This window comes from Drosophila subpulchrella, chromosome 2R, assembly GCF_014743375.2.
Source record: "Drosophila subpulchrella strain 33 F10 #4 breed RU33 chromosome 2R, RU_Dsub_v1.1 Primary Assembly, whole genome shotgun sequence".
NCBI classification, from domain to species: Eukaryota; Metazoa; Arthropoda; class Insecta; order Diptera; family Drosophilidae; genus Drosophila; species Drosophila subpulchrella.
Genome location: NC_050611.1, coordinates 10475836 through 10497220, shown reverse-complemented (window position 1 = coordinate 10497220; position 21385 = coordinate 10475836). Strand labels below are relative to the sequence as shown.

At 46.8% G+C, this 21385-nt stretch overlaps 4 protein-coding genes across 6 annotated transcripts; 2 read left to right on the top strand and 2 right to left on the bottom strand.

Annotated features, from left to right (window-relative positions):
- Window positions 1–85: 85 nt before the first annotated feature.
- LOC119549010 lies at window positions 86–12782 on the top strand. Of its 3 annotated transcripts, none has more exons than XM_037856651.1 (7): window positions 86–790; window positions 5692–7133; window positions 7198–8011; window positions 8484–8616; window positions 8731–9185; window positions 9351–9459; window positions 9524–12782. In XM_037856651.1, exons 1-7 carry the CDS (start codon window positions 752–754, stop codon window positions 11404–11406), a joined length of 4875 nt encoding a protein of 1624 aa, XP_037712579.1. In that variant the 5' UTR covers window positions 86–751; the 3' UTR covers window positions 11407–12782. The 3 variants fall into 3 exon arrangements, with proteins under 3 accessions (XP_037712579.1, XP_037712576.1, XP_037712575.1); XM_037856648.1 differs by having other exon boundaries at window positions 9521–12782; XM_037856647.1 differs by lacking the exon at window positions 86–790 and adding an exon at window positions 1253–1276.
- LOC119549011 (CDK5RAP3-like protein) lies at window positions 12735–14736 on the bottom strand. Its single transcript, XM_037856652.1, has 4 exons — window positions 14576–14736; window positions 14323–14497; window positions 13424–14266; window positions 12735–13368 (listed from the first exon to the last, which is right to left on the bottom strand). Exons 1-4 carry the CDS (start codon window positions 14681–14683, stop codon window positions 12863–12865), a joined length of 1632 nt encoding a protein of 543 aa, XP_037712580.1. The 5' UTR covers window positions 14684–14736; the 3' UTR covers window positions 12735–12862.
- Window positions 14737–15565: 829 nt separating this feature from the next.
- On the bottom strand, window positions 15566–17723 carry LOC119549508 (transcription factor grauzone). The gene is made up of 5 exons (XM_037857620.1): window positions 17514–17723; window positions 16662–17428; window positions 16398–16607; window positions 15964–16339; window positions 15566–15903 (listed from the first exon to the last, which is right to left on the bottom strand). The coding sequence occupies exons 1-5, from the start codon at window positions 17634–17636 to the stop codon at window positions 15667–15669; spliced, it is 1713 nt and encodes a 570-aa protein (XP_037713548.1). The 5' UTR covers window positions 17637–17723; the 3' UTR covers window positions 15566–15666.
- Window positions 17724–17746: 23 nt separating this feature from the next.
- LOC119549507 (U2 snRNP-associated SURP motif-containing protein) lies at window positions 17747–21377 on the top strand. Its single transcript, XM_037857618.1, has 12 exons — window positions 17747–17872; window positions 17932–18048; window positions 18106–18392; window positions 18450–18871; window positions 18939–19123; window positions 19181–19224; window positions 19286–19618; window positions 19681–19923; window positions 19975–20158; window positions 20217–20469; window positions 20529–20890; window positions 20947–21377. The coding sequence occupies exons 1-12, from the start codon at window positions 17816–17818 to the stop codon at window positions 21322–21324; spliced, it is 2865 nt and encodes a 954-aa protein (XP_037713546.1). The 5' UTR covers window positions 17747–17815; the 3' UTR covers window positions 21325–21377.
- Window positions 21378–21385: the final 8 nt, after the last annotated feature.

Here is a 21385-nt window from a genome sequence, read left to right as displayed (position 1 = left end):
TAACATAAATAAATCGATTTATCGATAACCGAGAACCTGCCATTCGCCCCGAAGATGGACTAAAAATAACCACAGTCAGGCAGTCACTAAAAAAATACCGTACAAAACATTTTAAGAAAAATTCCGTCGCTTTTTATTTGCTGTTGCTGTTAAAAAAAACTCAATTATACTTGCTAAACTAACGGTTAATCGGTTTCTACGAAGGGCTTTCCGCGTAATTAGAGAGTGCGCGCAGAACGCGTGGCGAAAACGGATTGGAAAACAGTTTTTCATACGCAGCAAACGGGCAATGAGCGCGCGTGTGTGTGTGTGCCACAGAAAGTTGCAAGCTAAATAGGCGCACGGTTGTTAAATATTCCCCGTGTGTGCTCTCTCGCATTTATGCAATAACAAAATCTGCAAATTCCCCCCATTAAGCGTAAAAATGTGAAAAAAAAGGGGCAGAAAAAAAAACCAATGGGAATTTCTCAATGTTGTGTCAATACAGCGAGAGCGACGTACGAAAAGTCAAAAGCAAAGGAGAGGAGAATGGAATAACACAAAAAAAGAGCTGAGCCACAGCAAAGAAGCAAGAAGAAACGCGAAGCAGGGGCTAAAAGAAAAATTGAAATAATAAAAAAAAAACCCGCACACGTGTGTGTGTGTGAGTGTGAGCGAGTGAGATTCTGTGCGCGAGTGTGTGTGTTAATGTGTGTGTGAGAGAGTGAAACGTATAAATAAAATTCAGCCAAATGCAGAAGCCAACAACAAAATGGATAACAAAACTACACAGTTGGATTTTAAATTACTGGTAATTAAATAATGTTTACCATTAGAGCCTCCCCCCCCATTCCATTCCCCCTTTCATTCCAATATAAAGTACACACACACGCCAGCTGCTGTGGGTGTGTGCGTGCAGTCTACATTCCGTGTGACTGCGACTGTCTAATTGAGAGAGCAGCAAAACAACGTGTAATGCGTAGGAAAGGAAGAGAGCGGCAGCGAGAGGAGAGCGTGATAGAAGAGGAGGAGGTGGAGGACAGATAACAAATGAAGTACAGTGTGCACTGGGCCGTATTTATTGTTGTTGTGTTGTTGTGATTATTGTTGCTGTAATGTGAAAAGGTCGTTGCGATTAAAATTAATCCGAATTTAGTTTTGCTTTTGCTCTGGCTGTGGCCATTCAAATCGCGCTCTGCTCTCCAATTGGAAGTGCGAAGCACCTGAAGTAAACAAAGAGACGCAGCTAATGAGTTTGAGCGGGAATTTGCGGCCTACATATATGGAAATGAATTTGGTAAAACGAATTAAGTGGGCTACTTTTTCGGCGAGTGTAGCTGGTAGAACAAGAAGGGTGGTTCTCAAAAATTCCCTCTATTTCTGTTTGCTTTATTATTTTAAAAGCTCCGTTGATTTAGAGCCCCCACAATCGCTTCTTGCACAATTTCCACCCACCCACAATAACACACACACACGCGAGCGGACTGTGTCTGTGTGAACTTCCGCCGAGTCTTTTGCTCCATCCCGCCCCCTCCTCCGCCCCCCGCCCACTCCCACTATCCCTATTCAAAGGCAAACCCATACCACTCCCATTTCCATTTACCTCCTGCTTCTCCTCCTCTCTTTCTCCCCCTTTCTTTCCCCCTTTCGTTGAGTGCCACATAATGTTATTTTTGTTTTTTTCTATTTGCCTCTAAAATGAATTGTAGTCCCCGTCTCCCCGCCTCTCTTTTTACCTCTCCCTCTGCCCACCTTCTGCTTCGCTACTCCCCACTTTTCGACCCATTTCATCACTGCTATTATTCACTTTTGTTTTGTTTTCCTTCGTTATTTTCGAGAAAATATTTATTTTTATTTTTATTAGTTTATAACAACATTTACATTTACTTTGGCCACACAAGCAAAGCACATTTACATAAATACTAATACTACAAATACTATAAAATCCAAAAGTTTGATTGTATTTCTCGCTCTCCCTCCCGCTTTCTATGCATGTGTGTGTGTGTGTTGTTGTTTGTGGGGCGAAGTGGAAAGGATGGGGGCGGGGGTGGTGGAAGGGAGGGGAGTGAATGGGGAGTTCTCTTTTCCTCTTGCATGCATATAAATTCGAGGCATTTCACATGCAGGCGCGAGCGAGACGGTGAATCGAGTACGAATGTACGAAGCAAAGCACAAGTGGAAGAAGAAGAATAGTAAACAGCACTGCACAGTGGAGCAAGTTTTTAACTGTAATTGGGAAGAAGAAAGTGGTCAATAGGATTTAATGTTACCAATTTAAATGCACTTAAACGCGGAGAATAGTTCAAACTACACATTTCACTGAATGCTCTGAGGTAATTTAAAACACCAATTCCGTTTGAGCTGAAAACACTCTGTGTGCTTTTTAATTAATTTCGTTTTGCAGTAATACAATTAAAGTTTTTATCGCTCTTAATTGAGTTTACGACATGGATACAGATAGAGTGTCTTTTTATTTTCCCATCCCTTCCACTTGGATTCGAATTGATTGCAGTGTGTTTTGCTGTGCCAATTTCATTAATAAAACTCTGAAAAAACAACGAGGAGAGAGAGGGCGATGTAAATGCTATTTTTATTTGATTAGTACAACTATTTGGATGCACGAGTGTGTGAGTTCCACTTTAAGAGCTGATGGGATGGGTGTGGGTGCGAGGGAGATGGCGAGCACTAAATGTATAACATAAATTTTGCTAAAAATGCAGCCAACGTCATTCCCCCAACCACCCACCTCCCCCCTGTCTAACGGTTCAACCATCCGAACACTGTATATATGTATGCTGGTGTGTGTGGACGTGCTCATGTGTACATAAGTATTTTGAAGATAGCTCTTTGGGTCTTTATGTGAGAAATGAACAGGTACATAACAATTGCAAACGAACTAAATATTTCTGTGTAGCAACTAAAGCGGAATAAATTGTGGCAGAATATTCATTTATCGAATAGCCCACACCCTGCAAGGGATATCCCAAAAAAAACGAAAGCCATTTGGACTCAGGAAAAATATCTACAAATTGGGTATTTTTAGTTCTCATAAACACAAGCACACAGATGCGAGCATAAAAGCACACATACCAACACTCGCACACCAACTAACATTTAATTAGAGCACACAAAAAATTCTAATTAAATATGGCATTTGCTTTTCTCTTGCACCGCTCGTTCTCAGGCTCTCTTTCTCTCCCTCTTTTGCGTTCTCTCCTCCTCCACCTCTCTCGCCCCTTAGCACAGACACACGAATTAAGTTTATAATAAAAGTTTATAAATGCTAACATGCACAAGTACATACGCGTAGTTGTAGTAAGTTTGTGTTATCTGCAATCTAAATTTACAACAACTTTATTGACAAATAAAACGCACAGCCCGCAGCGTTGCCACACGGATGGAATGGGGAAAAATAAACACAAACATACATAGTAACAATCGTTTAACAGACTTAATTCGAATCTTTTGTCAAGAATTACCGTTTTGTTAACATTTCTAGTTGATTGATTAAAAGCAGTTTGACTAAGAGAAAGTATCGTCTGTAATACACTGATAAAACCGATTCAAAGGCGACTTAGCCGCCAAAAACAAACCCCATTAAAATTAATTGCTTACATTTCACTAACTCTAATCTTTTTAACTGTAGTTTATTTTTAGTTAAATAAAGAAATGTATTTTTTCTTGGATTTCCTAATCAAAAAACTTGTACACTTAAGTTTTGTAATTATTTTTGCAGTAAATACTTTTTATCTTGCAAAAACAAGTTGGGAAAATCTGTCAAAAATGTTTGTGTAACAACTTTTTGATATACGATATGACACAAAAATAATACAAGGGAAGCTTAGTTGGGCAAGTCGAAGTTTATATACCCTTGCTATTAAACAAAAACTGAGTAAATTATTTTGTGTGATATTGTTTTTAGAATTTGAAAGGAATCAAAAAATATGGTAATTAATCTTTTTACATACTCTTTTTGAAAATAACACTAACGAAATTTTAAAAAATTTAAAATTTCAAACTTGCTTTTTGCTGTCAAAACTCTTTAATTAAAGACAAAACCCTGATTATTTTAACTTCTAATTTAATATTACTTATTATGTAAATCAGCAAAATGTTAAAAATGGAATATTTCATATTTAATGACAAAACAATACAAATTTCATTTGATTTTGATAATCATAAAACAAATAAATATGTGAAAAGGTAGAGTATTCGAAGGTGTTTAGAGCGTTTCAGGGTTGCGACGTCGTTTACTTTTAGTGCCCCCTCCGTCACCTTCTCCTTCTTTCGCCACCCACCTATCCTCCTTCGGCTCCTCTCCATTGTTTGCCTCTCCCTCTCGCACAGTGGGTGGATGGGTTGCGAGAGAAGAGCGGGCAGAGAGCAGGCCCCACATTGTGTTTGTAACAACTACAAATCGCTGCAAATACACAAACTCACACACACCGTGTATACATACATACATAATAGCAACATTGTGGAATGGGTAAAAGTAGCACAAATTGTGCGCTGTTTTAATTTCTCTGCTTCTGTTGCTGTTTTTGTTTTTGTTTTCTATTTTTCGCCATCTTCGCTCGCCGTTGTTTCGCTGTGTGTGTGTTTGCTTGTGCTAATCGCTTGCGCGGCAGCGCAGTCGGCGTCGCTGTCGCCGTGCTGTCTACGTTTCATTGAAGCGCGCGCGCTCTCTCCCACCTCTCTCACATCCACCTCCCACCCGCCCTCCTTCTCTTCCTCTCTAATTGCATTAAATTGTTTGGAAAATAATAATCAGTAATTGTGTTTGACGACAGTTATTTCCATCGGCGTTTGTGTCTGCGTGTGTTTGTGAGAGTTTGGCCTTTTAATTGAAACAAATGGAGATTCTAATTGGGCCTTTAGCGGGACTAACAAATATCCCGTATTAAGGTGGCAACCCTGCCCCAACCCAGTCTCTCCCACCCACCGCATTCCGTACTTTGTTGTTTTCTCCGTGGAAATGGGCGGCTTGAAGCGGAAGTTGGTAATTTATTTTCCACTAGCGCAATAATTTAGGCACAGTGGGCTCAAATCGGAAAATCAAGTAGGGCAACCCAAGTAGGATTTATAGTCCACCAATATGGAACAAACAAGAATAATCAATTCAATGATAGGCGGATGGCTTATTGGACGTGATATTGTGGTTGAAAAGTATTGTATTGGACCCGAATTAATTTTTTAATATCCGAAAATGTGTCAAATCCAAGTAATCTCTTTCATTGGCTAATGTTGTATAAGTAAGTAAGGAAGCGAATAAGGATACATGATAATTTAGTTTTCAAAAATGTTACGTCTTAGTAAAATATGTATGTATTGTGTTATATATAGTAGAAAGTAGAATTGCCCAATGCCCAGATCAAAAATGGGATTATCGCCGTTGGAATACTACATGTTTTTTTAAATAATGCTTAATCTGACCATTTGACTCTTTCCTAAAAATAAAGGCAAGTTTCCAGATTAGATTTCATCTTTCATGTATGGAAGTTATTATAGTTGTTTAATAGTTTATCGACTTGACTAACTTTTGAGATAGCAATTATGGATAGATCAATCTTGTAGACTTAATGTATTTTTGGCTTGGGAACTAGAGTTACAATTAGTGTTAAGCATTTAATTTTCAGATATTTTCTTGGCAATATGCAATCCCCACTTAAAAAATTGAAAGCATTCCTAATGACCCCTCAATTTATTTTCCAGGTGGATCAATCACTAAATCTACTGGACAGCCTCAACACAGCATTGCGGTGCGATGCTATTCAATTCTTGCTGCAGACGCTTAAGTGCAAGTACCCGGAGGCCTGCGACCAAGTCGTCAGGAATCTGTTCAGTCACGTAGCTGTAGCCAACGACAATGGAGGGGCTGGAGGAGTCGGAGGAAGGGCGCAGCAGCAGGAGCTAGCGAGGACGAAGCAGCTCCAGCTGCTGCTGACCGCCAAGAAGGAGAAGAAGGAGCCTGGAACCGGCTGCGAGGCGGAGATCAAGCGCGAGAACGACGAGGAGGAGTCGGGATCGACGGATCTGAACCAGAACTTCGAGAAGATCCTCTGCAAAGAGGAGTTCCTGTGCCTCGAGGAGGATGAGGAGGACTTTCTCGACGATGCGGACACGCAGAACTCGTCTTCCCTGCAGTTCCATGCCGGCAACAATGTGGACGCCCTGGCCATGGGCCCCGGCGATCCACTGGACCTGATCCAGACCGGCGTTTCGCTGCTGGTCAAGCGGAAATATGCGGCCACCTTCGAGGACGAGGAGCAGCTGGGCGAGGACGAGGAGGCCAATAGCAACAGCAGCGATGGGAAGCTGGTCAAGCGGAAGCGCACCAACAACATGCACCTGACCGTGACGAGTGTGCGGCGGAAAGAGGAGCACAGCCGGCTGGGCGAGGGCTATGTCTTCCACGAGGACAGCCAGTACACGATGCGGTATCACCACAGCACCGGTGAGTTCAGCGAGCGGGCCTTCAAGGCCCAGTTCCGGGCTCTGCTCCGGATGGCGCTCAGCCAGCACCACAAGCCCTTCCTCCGGCAGTTCTACGAGAACTTCGTTGTGAACGGACGCCTGCTGGGCACCACGCCCTCGGCGCGTGTTCTGAAGGAGATTCGTGAGCAGCGGCTGGAGGAGTGGCGACGTCATCGGGAACGACGCCAGCTGGTTATCCTGATGAAGCAGAGCGAGCTGCAGCAAGAGGAGGAGATTCAGCAGCAGCAGCAGCAGCAAGAGGAGAATCAGGAGGAGATCCAGCGGGAGCAGCAGCAGCGCCTGGAGGAGATTCAACTGCAGGAGCAGCAGCAGCAACACATGGAGGAGATTCAGCGGCAGCAGCAACTGCCGGCCATCTCGTTTGGTGACTCCGAACTGGAGTCGGAAACGGAATCGCAGCTGTCGTCGGCTGCCCAAGAGATTATGAAGTTCGAGGAGTTCATTGACGAGGGTGTAGGCGCTGGTCGTCTGATCGATGGTCTGGAGATGGAGCCCGAGATCGATGACATGCTAGCTGGCGCCGGCAGTGCCTTGGGCAGTGTGAACAGCGCCAGCGGACACAGTAGCAACAGCAGCAGCAGCGGGAGTGGGAGCGGCGGTAATGGGAATGGCATCAGCGGGGTGATCCTGGAGAACAATAGTCATCATTCGCATCACCTGTGAGTATAGATTCTTGGTTGATTAGCCATAAAGTTGATTACCTTCTTGTTTCTTCACTTGTAGAAGTAGCAGCAGCAGCGCAAATCTTGTGATCAACGGCCTTACGTCAAGCAATAGCATCAGCAACAATAATAATAATAACAACAACAACAATGTCAGTCTACACCGCCCGCAACTGACGCCGCAGGCTCCCATGCCCATGTCCATGCCCATGGAGAGCAGGGATCTTAAAGCCGGGCAGGCGGGTCATGGCAATGCCAATGTCATCTTGCCGGGCGGCAGTTCTGGCCTCGCCAACCAGATTCAGCTGCATCAGCAGCAAAAGCACTTCAACTCAAGCAATAATCCGCTGTCGATGATGGGAGGCATGATGCAGCAGCAGCAACAACAGCAGCAGCAGCATGTGGGCATGCCGCACCAGCAGCGTCAGATGATGATGATGCCGGAGGATTTCCCACAACACGGAGCCTCGATGATGGCCAGTCGACAAATGCCGGCGCTGGCTGCCTTGTCGAATCTCGGCGATCCTCCTGCTGGGCAGCTTAACTCCTCCCTGGAACTGGACGACAATGATCTGTCGCCGGATGAGGATGACGACGACTTGGACCACGACATGGACGAAATGGACGCGGCCAAGCAGCAGCTAATCGATGGCGGCAGTAGTAGCAGCACCTCGCTGCAGGCGCCGCCATCGCAACATGGCAGCGGAAGTGGAGGCAGTGGAGGGCAGACGCCCGGCAGCAAAAAGGACAAGCCCAGCTACAACTGTCTGCTCTGCCCCAAGTCGTATCGCAAGCGCAAATCCCTGCTGGACCACTACAAGATGCATCCGGGCTACTGCCACGACTGTGGTCAGCGCAACGGGAACACGCTGGAGGTAACTATATGATTTAGTAGCAGAAAAACTAGTCATTGAATAATATTCACCCTTTTGGAAATTAAATTAGGAAATTATTTCCATATTATATATTTATTATAATCTTACTTTTGATCATTATCATTGGTGAACATCTTGGTCAATATCTTGATCAATATCTTGCAACAAATTTGTTTAAAAAAGATATTATGTACACCCCGGATTAAATCAATTAGTAATGCAACATTTACATAATTAATACAGAAATTTATATTTGGTATATCTTAGACCTGGACTTTAAACCTTATCAAAGGTTAGGAACCGGTTTTGGTATGTGGCTAAAAGAAGACACAGAAAAATAGAGCTTTGTCTTTCGACACCTATTAATTTGTTTAATAAATTAAGAACACATAGAAGTCAATGTAGATAGAAATGTGTGATATATTACTCAGCAAAAAGGAATTGTTAATAAAACCCTCTTATTAATTTCTAGGAAATCATCCATCACAACCGGACCATGCATGTGAAGGAGTTCCCATTCGTGTGCGAGACGTGCGGGGAGTCGTACTCACGCAAGCAGCAGTTCCATGCCCACGTGGAGTCGCACAACAAGAAGGAAATCAAAAGTGAGTCGCCGTGAATGTAAATTTCACCAAGTTCTCCGGCGGAGTTCCTTGGAATCAGCATTAGTTTAGCCCAAAAACCTACTGAACACTGGACTAACCTCTTTCCCTTTGCAGCCTTTCCCTGCGGCGAGTGCGGCCAGAAGTTTCCGCAGAAGAAACTGCAGCAACACTTCGAGGAGACGGGCCACAAGGCCGACGGGGCCATCTGCGAGGTGTGCGGCGAGGAGTTTCAGTCGAAGAACGCCCTCTACCAGCACATCATACGCGTGCACAAGCGCGACAACTTTTTCGAGTGCCACATTTGCCATAACCGCTTCACGCTGAAAGCCAACCTGGAGCGGCACGTGCAGCTGCACACCGAGATCAAGCGGCCCTACGTGTGCGATCTGTGCGGCTCGTCCTACTTCACATATCCCGCGCTCAAGGAGCACTACAGCAACGCCCACGTGGACGTGTCCGAGTGCAAGTGCACGCTGTGCGGCAAGCGCTTCGGATCGGCCAAGTCGCTGCAGCGGCACCTGCCGTCGCACTCGGAGGAGAGGCCGCACTGCTGCAATTATTGCGATCAGGTGCGATCTTTGGATATATTTGTATATATTCCTATTGAAGAACTGCGATCTTTCTATCAAAATCCAACCGAAAGTACTTTTAAACCCGGTTGGAATATGATTTAAAGGAATGCTCTTCGGATATTGAAAACCTGACATTAGTAATTAACCTTAATGCCTTCGCAGACCTTCAAGTGGAAAACGCACCTGGTGCGTCACAAGCAGACCATGCACGGCAACGAGCCGCCGCCTCCTAAGAAGGGAAAGCAGCGCTTTCCCAAAGCGAACGAAGAAGGTATGATTGAGAAGGACTTTCCATGAACTCCAAAACAAATCTAACCCTTTTCTCTTACCAGCAGAAATGGCTAGCTTACCGGATATGCCTGGTCCACCGCCAGTCAAGGCCAGTAAAAAGGCAGTGACCAGCAAGGCGAAAGCTCAGGCAGCAGCCGCCGCGGCCGCAGCAGCAGCAGCATCCTCCCAGCAACAGCAGCAGAAGGGCTCTGCAGCCACCCCGACGCCTCCGCCGCCGGTCTCCACCACGCCGGGTTGCCTGCAGCAGGATCAATTCAATGCGGCCATGGTCAGCAGCAACAGTTCGCAATCATCCACGGCCTCCACGTCGCAGCACTCGGTGTCGACGAGTGAATCTCAGCAGAATTCCATGTACAATCAGAGCTTTAATGCGGAGAAACAGCAGCCAGGACCGCAGCAGCAGCAGCCACAGAATGCCTTGCATCAGCAGCATCCAACACCGCCGCCAGCACCACAACAACAGCAGCAACAGCCGCCGCCGCCGCCTCAGTCCCGAGTTGCACCCGGAGATTTGCATTTGCAGCGTATGAATAGCTTTGGGCAGGATGGACAATTTCATTTTGAGTCCAATCCGGCAGCTGGCGCCTATCAGCAGCATCAACTGATTAGCCAGTATCAGCAACAACAGCAGCAGCAACAACAGCAACAGCCCCAGCAGCAGCAGCAACAACATCATCTGGCCCAACAGCAGCAGCATATGAGGAGTCACACGCCCCAGAGTCCACATCCTCCGCACACCCCGCAACTGCAACAGCAGCAGCCGCAGCAGCACTTCAGCTCCCCGCACCACATGCCGCCGATGCACCATCAGCACCAGTTGATGATGCAGCAGCAACATCGCCACAACCAGCGCTCGCCGCTCCACCATCATCCTGCAGCCCAGCAATTGCAACAGCAGCACCAGCAACCATCGCATTCCCCACAGCATGCGAGACTGCAGTCGCCACAACCTGCTTCAGTACAACAACAACAACAGCAGCAGCAGCAGCAGCAGCAACAACAATTCTTGCAGCAACAGGCCACCGATTCCTGGGGCAACATGAACTTTGGCAATCCTCCCAGCAACCAGCAGGTTGAGCTCAAAGATAACAAATTCTATATTGTGGAATCGACCGAGTTCCTAGGGCTTCCAATGAATGTGCCGCCTTCACCACAACAACAGCAGCAGCAACAAGCAGTCAGCAAGCCCCAGCAGCAGCAGCAACAACACCCACAACCGCAGCAACCGGATCCAACCCTTGCTGGTGATCTGATGGGCTTTCAGCACATGTGGCCGGCGCCCGCGTTCCCCCAATCTACACAGCAGCAACCACAACAGCAGCAACAGGCGGCGCAGCAGCAACAGCAGCAGCAACAGGCCCAAGGACAGGCGAATTCAAGTGATCCACACAACTACAACAATATCGGCAGCATACTCACGAATCTCATTGACACAAATCCCGCGCCAATGGAGTACAATTTCGACCTGATGCAGCAGCAACAAACGCCATCATCCCAGCAACAGCAACAACAGGCGGCGCAGCAGCAACATCACGGTGCCGGAGGCTATGCGAGCGCTTTGATGCGCAGCGGAGGCGGCGTTTACGGAGGAGCCTACGAGCAGCACTTGAGCGAGCAACTGGTCAGCGAGCAGCAGAAGCAGAACAGCTTTCAGCCCTACCACCCACATCCGCATGGCCTGCAGGCGCAGCAGCAGCAGCCATTGCATCCGCATCTGTTGCCCCCCCCAGCGCCGCACAGCAATGTCTATGACCGCACGGGAGTTGGAGTCGGCGTGGGCGTTGGTGTGGGCGTAGGCGTGGGCTATCCCATGCTGGGAGACGATACGAAGGGCGTGCTGCCGCCCATGATGGGTGGGATGATGCAGCAAATGCCGCCGCATGGCCAGCAACCGGATCTAATCTACTACCCAGTGAAGAACGATTGACAGTCGAAGCACCATCAGCAGCAACAGCAAGCTCAGCAGCCGAATCACCATCACCACCATCGCTGGTGGACAGAGCCAGCCAAGAGAGGCGATGTTTTTCATTGAAGAAACAGAAAGAAAACAGGAAAAGGAATACGGAACAAGTTCGCTTAGATTGTAAGTCTAGGGGGGAGGGTGGATGTGTGGACAGCGGGGAGTTGTAGATAGGGCAATCCACATATTTTTTTTGAAATTAAGAGCAATAACATAAAGATTAGAGCGGAAAGAGCTCAGAATTTCTAATCCGACCGGCGCTATGATACGTGTATAAAAAGTAATCATTTACAAAATACATCAAATAAACAGAAGCATGTATACATAAATAAATTCAGACATATACATAGTAGCACCTAAGCAAAGCAAGAGCAAGAATTAAATTAAAACCTATAAATAATAAATATATATATAAATTATATGAAACATATATGTATATTAGTGTAAGCAACTACAATAATGGCAGACCACAAGCAACTTTCGAACAAATTTTATGCTTATTTAACATTTACCATACGAGTTATAAATGCAACACTACACAAATACGTGCGTTGATGTATAATCAAAACAATCCAACATTATATTCATACAAATGATATCTATGTAAACCCCGAGAGAAGTCGACGACGACGACCCCCATATTGTAGATGATTGATTTGAGCTTGAGGTCGGGTCATGCATCACAAAACAAACGGAAACAAAAGTACACGACGCTTTGAGCCCGGGCCCAGCGCCACACAAAGTTGTAACCATATCATGAGGCCTCTTCCCCGTATAATTAATTGTATTTTCGATAGTGCTTGTTATTTTCTATTTAGTTAACGAATTGATTATACTTATAAAGCCTTTCTGCTGATTACCGCCAGCCACACTTTTGTTAGATTAGTGCCTAAGTCTAGTTGATATCCCAATGTATACCCCGACATTTTGTGGCTTTTTACACCCAAACCTTGTATAGCTACTCTATAGCATTTCCGATTTTTTTGAAGCTCCCCCATTCTACTTCCGATTTATATAATACTTTTTCGATGAATTTCCTTAAATTCAAGACAGGCCCCCAAAAACATTTAAGTTAATCACAGCGTTGTTCTTGTTTTACACATTATTCAAATTCAGCAACATAAGAATTTTAAATTTAAGTGAAAGTTTAAAACGTTAAATGTGTAAGCATACTTTTATGAACAAAACAAAAGCAACAAAAAAAAATGAAACCAACAACAAACTTCACTAAAATTAGGTTTGTATTCTGGATACAAAAAAAGAAGCAAAATGGCAATTAAAAAGAAAGAACACAATATAAATAAAATTTGTATATTTAATAAAAATAGCAAAATAAAAATAAACTTCTTTTAAAAAATTAACAAAGCCATCTTTGTCCTGCCCAAGTTACAGTTTATTAAACAAAATCCTAACATTATAATCATTAGTTAACACCTCCCATCAAATTAACCACCCGGTTCTTGTATCGCTTGGAAATATCCTTTTCGATGTGGGACTGCAGAGTGCGAGTCTGGGCAATCAGTTCCTCCAGGACGGGATTCAGCTGCTGCCGTTGCTCCCTCAGCTCGATGGCTCGCTTCTTAAGCGCCTCTCGCGTGGATCGCAACTTCTCCACGGCCTTGGTCATCTGCTGCAGCTTGGTGGCCAGCAGATTGGCATATTTCGGGGAGTGCTTCAGCTGGAAGAGATGCCGCGTCTGCTCGTCGGAAGTCTGCTGGATAATTTTCTCCACAGCGCCGAGAATTTTCCGGATGCTCTCCGCATCGTGGGTGGCAATATTGTCCATCAGGGAGAACATAATGTCGCTAGAAGTTTCTAGCTGCTTTAGTTCATAGAGACGCAGACGCAGGAAGGATTCCAGTTCGTAGATCTCGTCCAGGAACCGATCGCGATAATTGGGTGAGTCCAGCAACGTGTAGGCTTGATCACCTGGGGAAAAGAATCATAAGTTAAAAAGGCTTTTGCAGCAAAAGACAGTTTTTACCCTTGGCAGTGCCTCCATCCATGCCAGTGCCCTCCACCACGATTCCATATTCCTCGACGGGAATGTCAAAGTTGATTTCCACCGCATCGGTGGGAGCACTTTCGATGCCCCAGTCGATGTTGCCGCCATCGTTTTCCTGCAAATCCCCACTGCCAAAGTCCCCGTAGTCGATGATCTCCGCCGAAACAGTCGACGAGGTTCCGCCATTGTCGTCCGCTCCGAAGTCAATCTCAAGCGGAGCATTCTCATCCTTGCTGGTGATGCCCTCGTCGAGGTTCAAGCGAATGGGCGGCTCCTCGACGGCCAGGGGTGCCTCCTTGTGGATGTACTGGTACACGGTGGTGTTGCCGAACTCCACCAGGTGGCTGAGGATGGGCAGCGCCTGCTTGTGACCGCTGATCTCGGCGTACAGGTCGATGCCCGGCTGGATCTTGGCTATGTCAACCAGGGACTTGGCGTATAAATCGGGTAAGCCAGCCAGGACCTCCACGAACTCGGCGTGCAGGTTGTCCCCCTTGACGCCCAGTTGATCCAGCAGAGCGGCGTGCTCGGCCAGCAGCTGGCTCTCCGGCTTGTTCAGATCGTGGGCCCGCTTCTGGCTCTCGTCCGTTTGCTGCTCCAACTTGGCCATTTGCTTGCGCACTCCGGGAATCTCGTAGTTCACGTTCCGCACGAAGATTTGAGCAGTTTCGGCCAGGTAGGTGGCATTCTTCTCGTACAGGCGGCTGATCTCCTGCCAGTCCTTCATCCGCTGGCTACCGTAGGTACCAAACACGCTCTTCGTGTCCTTTTCCGTCTGCTTCAGGATCTCGATGATCTCCTTGACATGGTAGTAGTTGATATCTGCAGGGGGAAAGTCGATTGAGTTGGTATGCCTTTGGGCCACTGGGTGTACCTACTTGTCCTGGCCAAGAGCTTGATCAGCTGCTCATTGGAGGGCATATCCTGCAGGGCGTTGCTGATCTTCTTGTGGATCTCTCGAATCTCCAGCTGGACATTCTTCGGAACAATTCGACGGCTGATAAGCCAGTCCTGCAACTTCAGCGTGTGTATGTCGATGGGGATTTCGGACTCCTGTCGGGCGTCAAATAACATGGTGGTTGGGTGATCATTATCGAGGAATTAATAATAGTTAGTTAATAAAAAGCTTACATTCATTTTTGTCAATGTTTTTGTCCACGCAGGCTGTTTTGTTGCGTTGTTTCTTACAGCGTTGCCAGACTTGGCTGAGGAATTTAGCAGGGACTCCAACCATTTCATGTTTTATCACCCGCAGTAGGCTGAAATGAGACTTCCACACCGCTTTAGCTTGATATGGTGTTACTTCTCCTACCCCTTGTAGAGGGTGCTATAACTTCAGTTAGCAATAAAAGGCATTTTAATCCTAGAAAGTATATAAATTCTCGATCCGCATCAAAAGCCAACTCGATCTAGTAATGTCCATCTGTCCGTCCGTCCGTATCTCAGCTTTAAAGGTATCGGAGTATAGGAATCCCAAGAGTTCCTTCACAATTGCAGGTAGTATGCAAGTCGTATCAGGCCGGATCGGACCACTATATCTTTATACCTCCCAATGGGATCCAAATTCTAGCTTCGTTGTTCTTGATCATATTGTCTTCTACTCTGGGATAAAGACATTTTCTTAGATTTCAGTATTACGAATAAAGTTCTATAAAAATTTGATGCTTTTTCAAAAATCTGCCAGAGCAAAAAAAATTCTCTTCTACTTTGGACAAAGCATATTTTCTACGATTTCTGATACATAATTCCTGTATAGAGGGTTTCTGTAATGAACGTATGATTGAGTTGTTTCCAATCTTCTTTTTGATATTAAATAAAAAAGGCTTTCATATTAAAAAAAAACTAAGGATACAGTTTTTAATTTAATAATACATATTATATTTCATCTATAAAAATGTTGCTGTTACTTTCGATTTCCAAGTGATAATCGATTGCCTGTTTCAATACTCTGTACATTTTTATCCTGCCCTCTATCAGATTATTTTTTTAAAACAAATTTTTCTTAAAACATTTTTAAAATGTGCGGTTTCCAAATAATTTAAAATGTACAAACTTAGCGCGCCGGGAAGCATTAAAAAAACAAGAATTAGACCACCCACCAAAAGGACAAACGAAGGGGCGGACTTTCAATAATTCCTATTATATATATTTTGTTTTCAAACAAAGATTAATCAAAAACTAAGCAATGGTTCCGCGGATCGACTCCTTAAGCTTTCGTAGGCCTAAGCTGTATAGTCATTGGCAATAGCTGCGGCATCGGCATCGTCCCTGAACATCTGGGCTACTTGAGCACTGGGCAGGACCTTTTGGGAGCTTCCCGTCTTGGTCTTGCGCCAGATATCCCACTCCACAGGATGCATTTTCTTCTTGTGAGAGTGCATGTTGGCGTTCGAGTTGAAGGTGCGGGGACAAAAAGGGCATTTGTAAAGGGGCTCGCCAGTATGCTGCGCCATGTGCTCCTGCAAATAGATGTGATGTTAGGACATTAAATATGAATATGGCAAAAAGTACCATCCCACCTTAAGGCTGATGTCCTTCTTGAAGGTTTTGCCACACTGTTCGCAGGTGTAGATCACATTCGAGTGCGAGTAGCGCTTGTGGCCGATCAGCGCCCGGGAGTTCTTGCAGCTCTTGCCGCATTCCGAGCAAATGAACAGTTTGCCCTCGTCGTTGTGTCGCCTCAAATGCTGCTTGAGATTGTCCTCGTCCTTCAGCCAGCTCTCGCAGTCGGGACGCGGGCACTTGATGCGTGGCCCGCTCTCCTCGAAGTGCAGGCGAACGTGCTTCTCAAAGACGGCCTTGTCCTTGATCTTCTTGCCGCAGACATGGCAGATATTGGCCGCCTTGCGGTGCTGCATGCTGATGTGGACCTGCATGTGGTACTCCGTGGCGAAACTGTGGAACGGCAAGGGATTATCATAGGTCATGGGTCATAGGAACCGGGAGTACATACGCATTGTGTTTGGGGCACTGGGGACAAATGAACTTGCGCTCATTGACGGGCACATGAGAGCCCTTGTGCAGCTCGAGCAGATTGCGACGCGAGAAGCGCTTGCCGCAGTCCTCGCACTGGAAATCGCACTCCTCGTCCGGCACATGGTGGACCAGCCAGTGGGCACGCAGTACGCTCGAGTTGGCAAACACCTTGCCGCAGTCCTTGCATCTGTCATAGAAGATAGTTGAGTATTAAGGAAAACTCTTTAATCATAATACCCACTTAATGTATTCGGGATTCTCGTGCCTCCTCGCATGCTCTTGGATAAGACATCGCTTGTTGAGCTTGCGGCCACAGCACTTGATGAAGGGACGCTCCTCCGGGTGCTTCTCCTTGAAGTGCTCACGGATGCCATCAAAGTCCTCCGCCAGGAATATGCACAGCTCGCAGCCCATGACTATGTAGCGCTTGATCAACTCCTCGTCCTCCTTGCAGAACGGCGGCAGACGCTCCATCTTGAATATCCTCTTGGGCGGACCCCGCTTGGCAGTGATCTTCTCCTTGCCCTTCCTGCCCACCGCACCCGCTCCCCTTTTCGTCTTGGCCGGCTTGGCCACCTCCCGCTTGCGCTTGCGTCCACTCCGTGTCACAATCAAGTCGTCGGTGTCCTCATCCTCGTCCTCCTCATAGTCCTCGTCGTGATCGTTGTTGGGGTCCTCGAAGATGAATTCCATGTCTGGTGATTCCCGTTCGGTTTTGATGCCCACCTTGCTGTCTTCCGGGGACATGGGCTGGCTCAGATCGAGCTCGTCCAGCGGGTTCACATTCAGCTGAGCGCTAACGTCGTTGTCCACGGCCAGCACGTCGGCCGGCATGAGTACCTCCTCCGGCCAGGATGTGTTCACCATCTCCGGATCCTGCTTGAACTTGGAGGTGGTGGCATAGATCACCTGGGCCTCCTGTATGGACACGTAGAACTGATGGAATTCGGACACCTGCGTCCAGCAGACATTGCAGATGACCTTGGATATCTCGTCGTTGGGCAGCACCTGGATGTGGTTGGGAGATGGTAATAGAATCAAGAGCATCCCGGGCATAAAAACACAAAAGTGGGTGAGGGGCAGAGCAGTCTACCTCGAACCAGAAATGCTGGCGCAGCACCTCCGCCACCTTGTTCTCCGCCAAGTCCGCATCGAAGATCTGTAGACACATCTGGGCGCCGCTCACTCCGCGCAAACACAGGCGGCAGATATCCATTTTGCATTTATTTGATAAAACTATAATAAAAGTAGTAATTTACATAGCTCTGTCGATAACACCCATCGCAACTATCGGATGTGTCGTGATGTATTCCACACCAACGGTCATACTGCGCGGGTGGTCACACTTATTTGTATTTGCAGAAAATGTAATGTGGATAATATTGTCGGGGAAAAATGAGTAAACCAGTGAGTAAAATCAAGGAACCGGCTCCACCTGCCGCCAGCCTGAAGGTAAAAGTATCCTCAATACCGGGCTAAAGGAGTTTTACACTAACCGGCTATATTTCCAGAGGATTAGCGAAAAGAAATTGGAGGCTTTTACCGTGGGCACCTTCTCCAAACGACAATTGTCCAAGAAGGAGATCGAGGAGCAGAAGAAAAAGGAGGATGCGGCGGCAGCAGCACATGTAGGCGACTAACGTTAAAACCATCTTAGTCAGTTAACAACCCCATACGACTTGCAGGCCTTCAAAGAGTTCGTGGAGACCTTCCAGGATGCACCCACTCCCTCCTCCAAAGTCTGGGTCAAAGCCGGCACATACGATGCGGGCTCCCGGCGGGAGGACAAGTCGGAGAAGGGCAAGCTCTACAAGCCCGTCTCCAAGCTGCAGGACAAGACCACCGCCGACAAGGCCGAGGAGTATGCCAAGACTCTGGCCTCGGATCTGAAGAAGGAGTCGGGTCCCCTGAAGAAGAAAAACCAGGAGAAGAAAAAGAGCAACTTGGAGCTGTTCAAGGAGGAGTTAAGACAGTGAGTTAAATAGCTATTCCCATTAGATATTACTTTCTTATTGTTCATCTCTTGCAGAATCCAAGAGGAGCGCGAGGAACGCCACAAATACAAGCACCTGGCCGTATCCCATGCTCCGCCAGCCCAGCAACCGGCTGCAGCGGCAGCTGCTCCAGTGCCCAGCAGCAGTGCATCCACCACCTCCCAGGGCTCGAACAGCTCCAAAGAGGCTGGGTCCTTCGATACCGGCGATCCAAATACCACCAATCTTTACCTGGGCAACCTGAATCCCAAGATATCCGAGCAGCAGCTCATGGAAATCTTTGGGCGCTACGGTCCCCTGGCCAGCATCAAAATCATGTGGCCCCGCTCCGAGGAGGAAAAGCAAAGGGGACGCAACTGCGGCTTTGTGGCCTACATGAGTCGCAAGGATGCCGAGAGGGCTCTGAGGACACTAAATGGGCGCTACATCATGGGCTACGAGATGCGCTTAGGATGGGGTAATCTACAGCTCAAAATCAATGAGTTCAATGTACTTATGATATCTTCATTGTATCTGTTCCTTAGGAAAGACTGTGCCTATCATGAACACGCCTATCTTTGCCCCGCCAGCCCTGCTGGAGATGACCCTTCCACCGCCTCCATCGGGATTGCCCTTTAACGCTCAACCGCCACCAAGTGAGGCTGATGTATTGCCCAAGAAGAACTACAAGGAATTCGACCAGGAAGAAGACAAGGAAAACATGGAGAGGGTGAGTTAAAAAATATTTGCCAAATTAAAACAGTACAACTGACAATCTTTAATTTAGATACTGGCCAAATGCGTCGTTAAAGTTCACATCCCAACAGAGAAGTAAAAACTGCTCTCAGAACTTAAAATTTATGGTAACTGACATGATTGTACAATATTTCAGGGCCGTACTACATATCATTCACCGGATGATCGAGTTTGTGATACGCGAGGGTCCGATGTTTGAGGCCCTGATCATGATTCGGGAAATGGAGAATCCACTGTTTTCGTTCCTCTTCGATAACGAAAGTCCTGCCCACATATACTACCGATGGAAGCTGTTCTCCTTGCTGCAGGGCGACACGCCCAATGAATGGCGAGAGGATGAGTTCCGAATGTTCAAGGACGGACCGGTTTGGAAGCCTCCCATTGCCAACTTCTACACGCAGGGCATGCCAGATGAGCTTGTTGTTGATCCTGATGCCCCTGTGGTGCACAAAGGAGCCTTGTCCAACGCGTATGTTCAACAAAGATACTTTTTCTAGGAATATAGTTAACCACTTCTTACGATTACCACAGGCAACGAGATCGTCTTGAGGATCTGATCAGGCAACTAACTCCGGAACGTGCCCGCATCGGGGATGCCATGATCTTCTGCATAGAGCATGCTGATGCTGCTGATGAAATTTGCGAATGCATCGCCGAGTCTCTATCCAACTTAAATACACTGGCTTCAAAGAAGATTGCTCGACTTTATCTGATCTCAGATGTACTCCACAACTGCACGGTTAAAGTGGCCAATGCTTCATTCTTTCGCAAATCGTAAGTTTATTAGTTATTTTGAGGCTAAATCATGGAGTAACCCTTATTCAGTGTTGAAAAGCAACTGTTGGATATATTTGAAAACCTGCATAATTACTACCAAAACTTTGAGAGCCGATTGAAAGCGGAGGGCTTTAAATCCAGAGTCTGCAATGTAATTCGCACCTGGGAGGAATGGACAATATATCCCAAGGAGTTTATGGCTCAGCTGACGGCCAAGTTCCTCGGAAAACAGGTTAGTTTGTGGATTTTATTATTGACTATATATTTGTATAATCAAATCTGACTTTTAGTACATCATGCCGGTCAGTTCTTCACCTCAAGCCGAGGAAACGCGCTCTGAAGAGGCTCTGGACGAAGATATAGACGGTGCCCCGCTCTCGGGAGAGGAAAAGGACGATGAAGATCTTGACGGAGTGCCACTGGACGGAGCTGCTTTGCTCAAGAGCGCCTTGATGCGAGCTATACCCGAAGTTGATGTTGCGACACCTAAGCGTGAAACGCCCAGAAGAGATGAATACCTCGATGAAATCGATGGCATACCTTGTAAGCCTCCATAAGTCATTGAAACCTCCTTTGTAATCACAGAAAATCTAAAATTCCAGTTGACGAGGACCTCGATGGTATACCACTGGAAAAGGATGCCAAGCCTACGTCGAAAATGCCCGGCTTTATACCCTCAAAGTGGGAGACAGTTGACCCCCAGCAAGTAGAAGCGCAGGCGATTACTACCAGCAAATGGGACACCCTTGATCCACCAGATCCTCCTAAGTTCTTTAGCTCGGACGATGAGAGCGAAGATGACAACCCGCAGAAATTCAGCGACGAGAAGAGACAGAAGTTAAGAGAAATTGAACTGAAAGCCATTCAGTATCAGGACGAACTGGAGTCTGGTAAACGGCGCTTAGAGCCCGGTTGGACTGTGCCCGAGCAAGTGGAATACTTCCGCAAGCGATTGCTCAAACAGGTAAGCCTAATTGCAAACCGTAAGTCCGATTTAATGAATCGATTCCCTTCGACTAGGACTCGAGATCTGAAACCACGGTGGACTCTCCTCTGAGCTACATGCACACCAAATCAAAGGGCTCAAAGGTCAGTGAGAGTGCAGCCCAGTTCAGCAACAGTTCGCGCAAACGTTCGCACTCGCCGTACTCCGCTGGAGAATCGAAACGCCGCGACTACTCGCCAGAAACCTCCCGCTCCTCAAAGTCATCTAAGCGTAATCGATCGCGAAGTCCGTCCGGATCTTCTCGCAGTTCCCGCTATGAGAGCCCTGCCGCAGGTTCGTCGTCCCGATCACGCAGTTCCCCAACCACCTTCTCCTCAAGATCCTCGCGAAGGGAAGAGCCATCTTCTCCAAGACACCGTAGCGACAAGCACAAGCACAAGCATAGGCACTAGAATTTGCACTTCGGACGATTCGCATTTAATTAAACATTGATTCTACATAAAAACACATTCG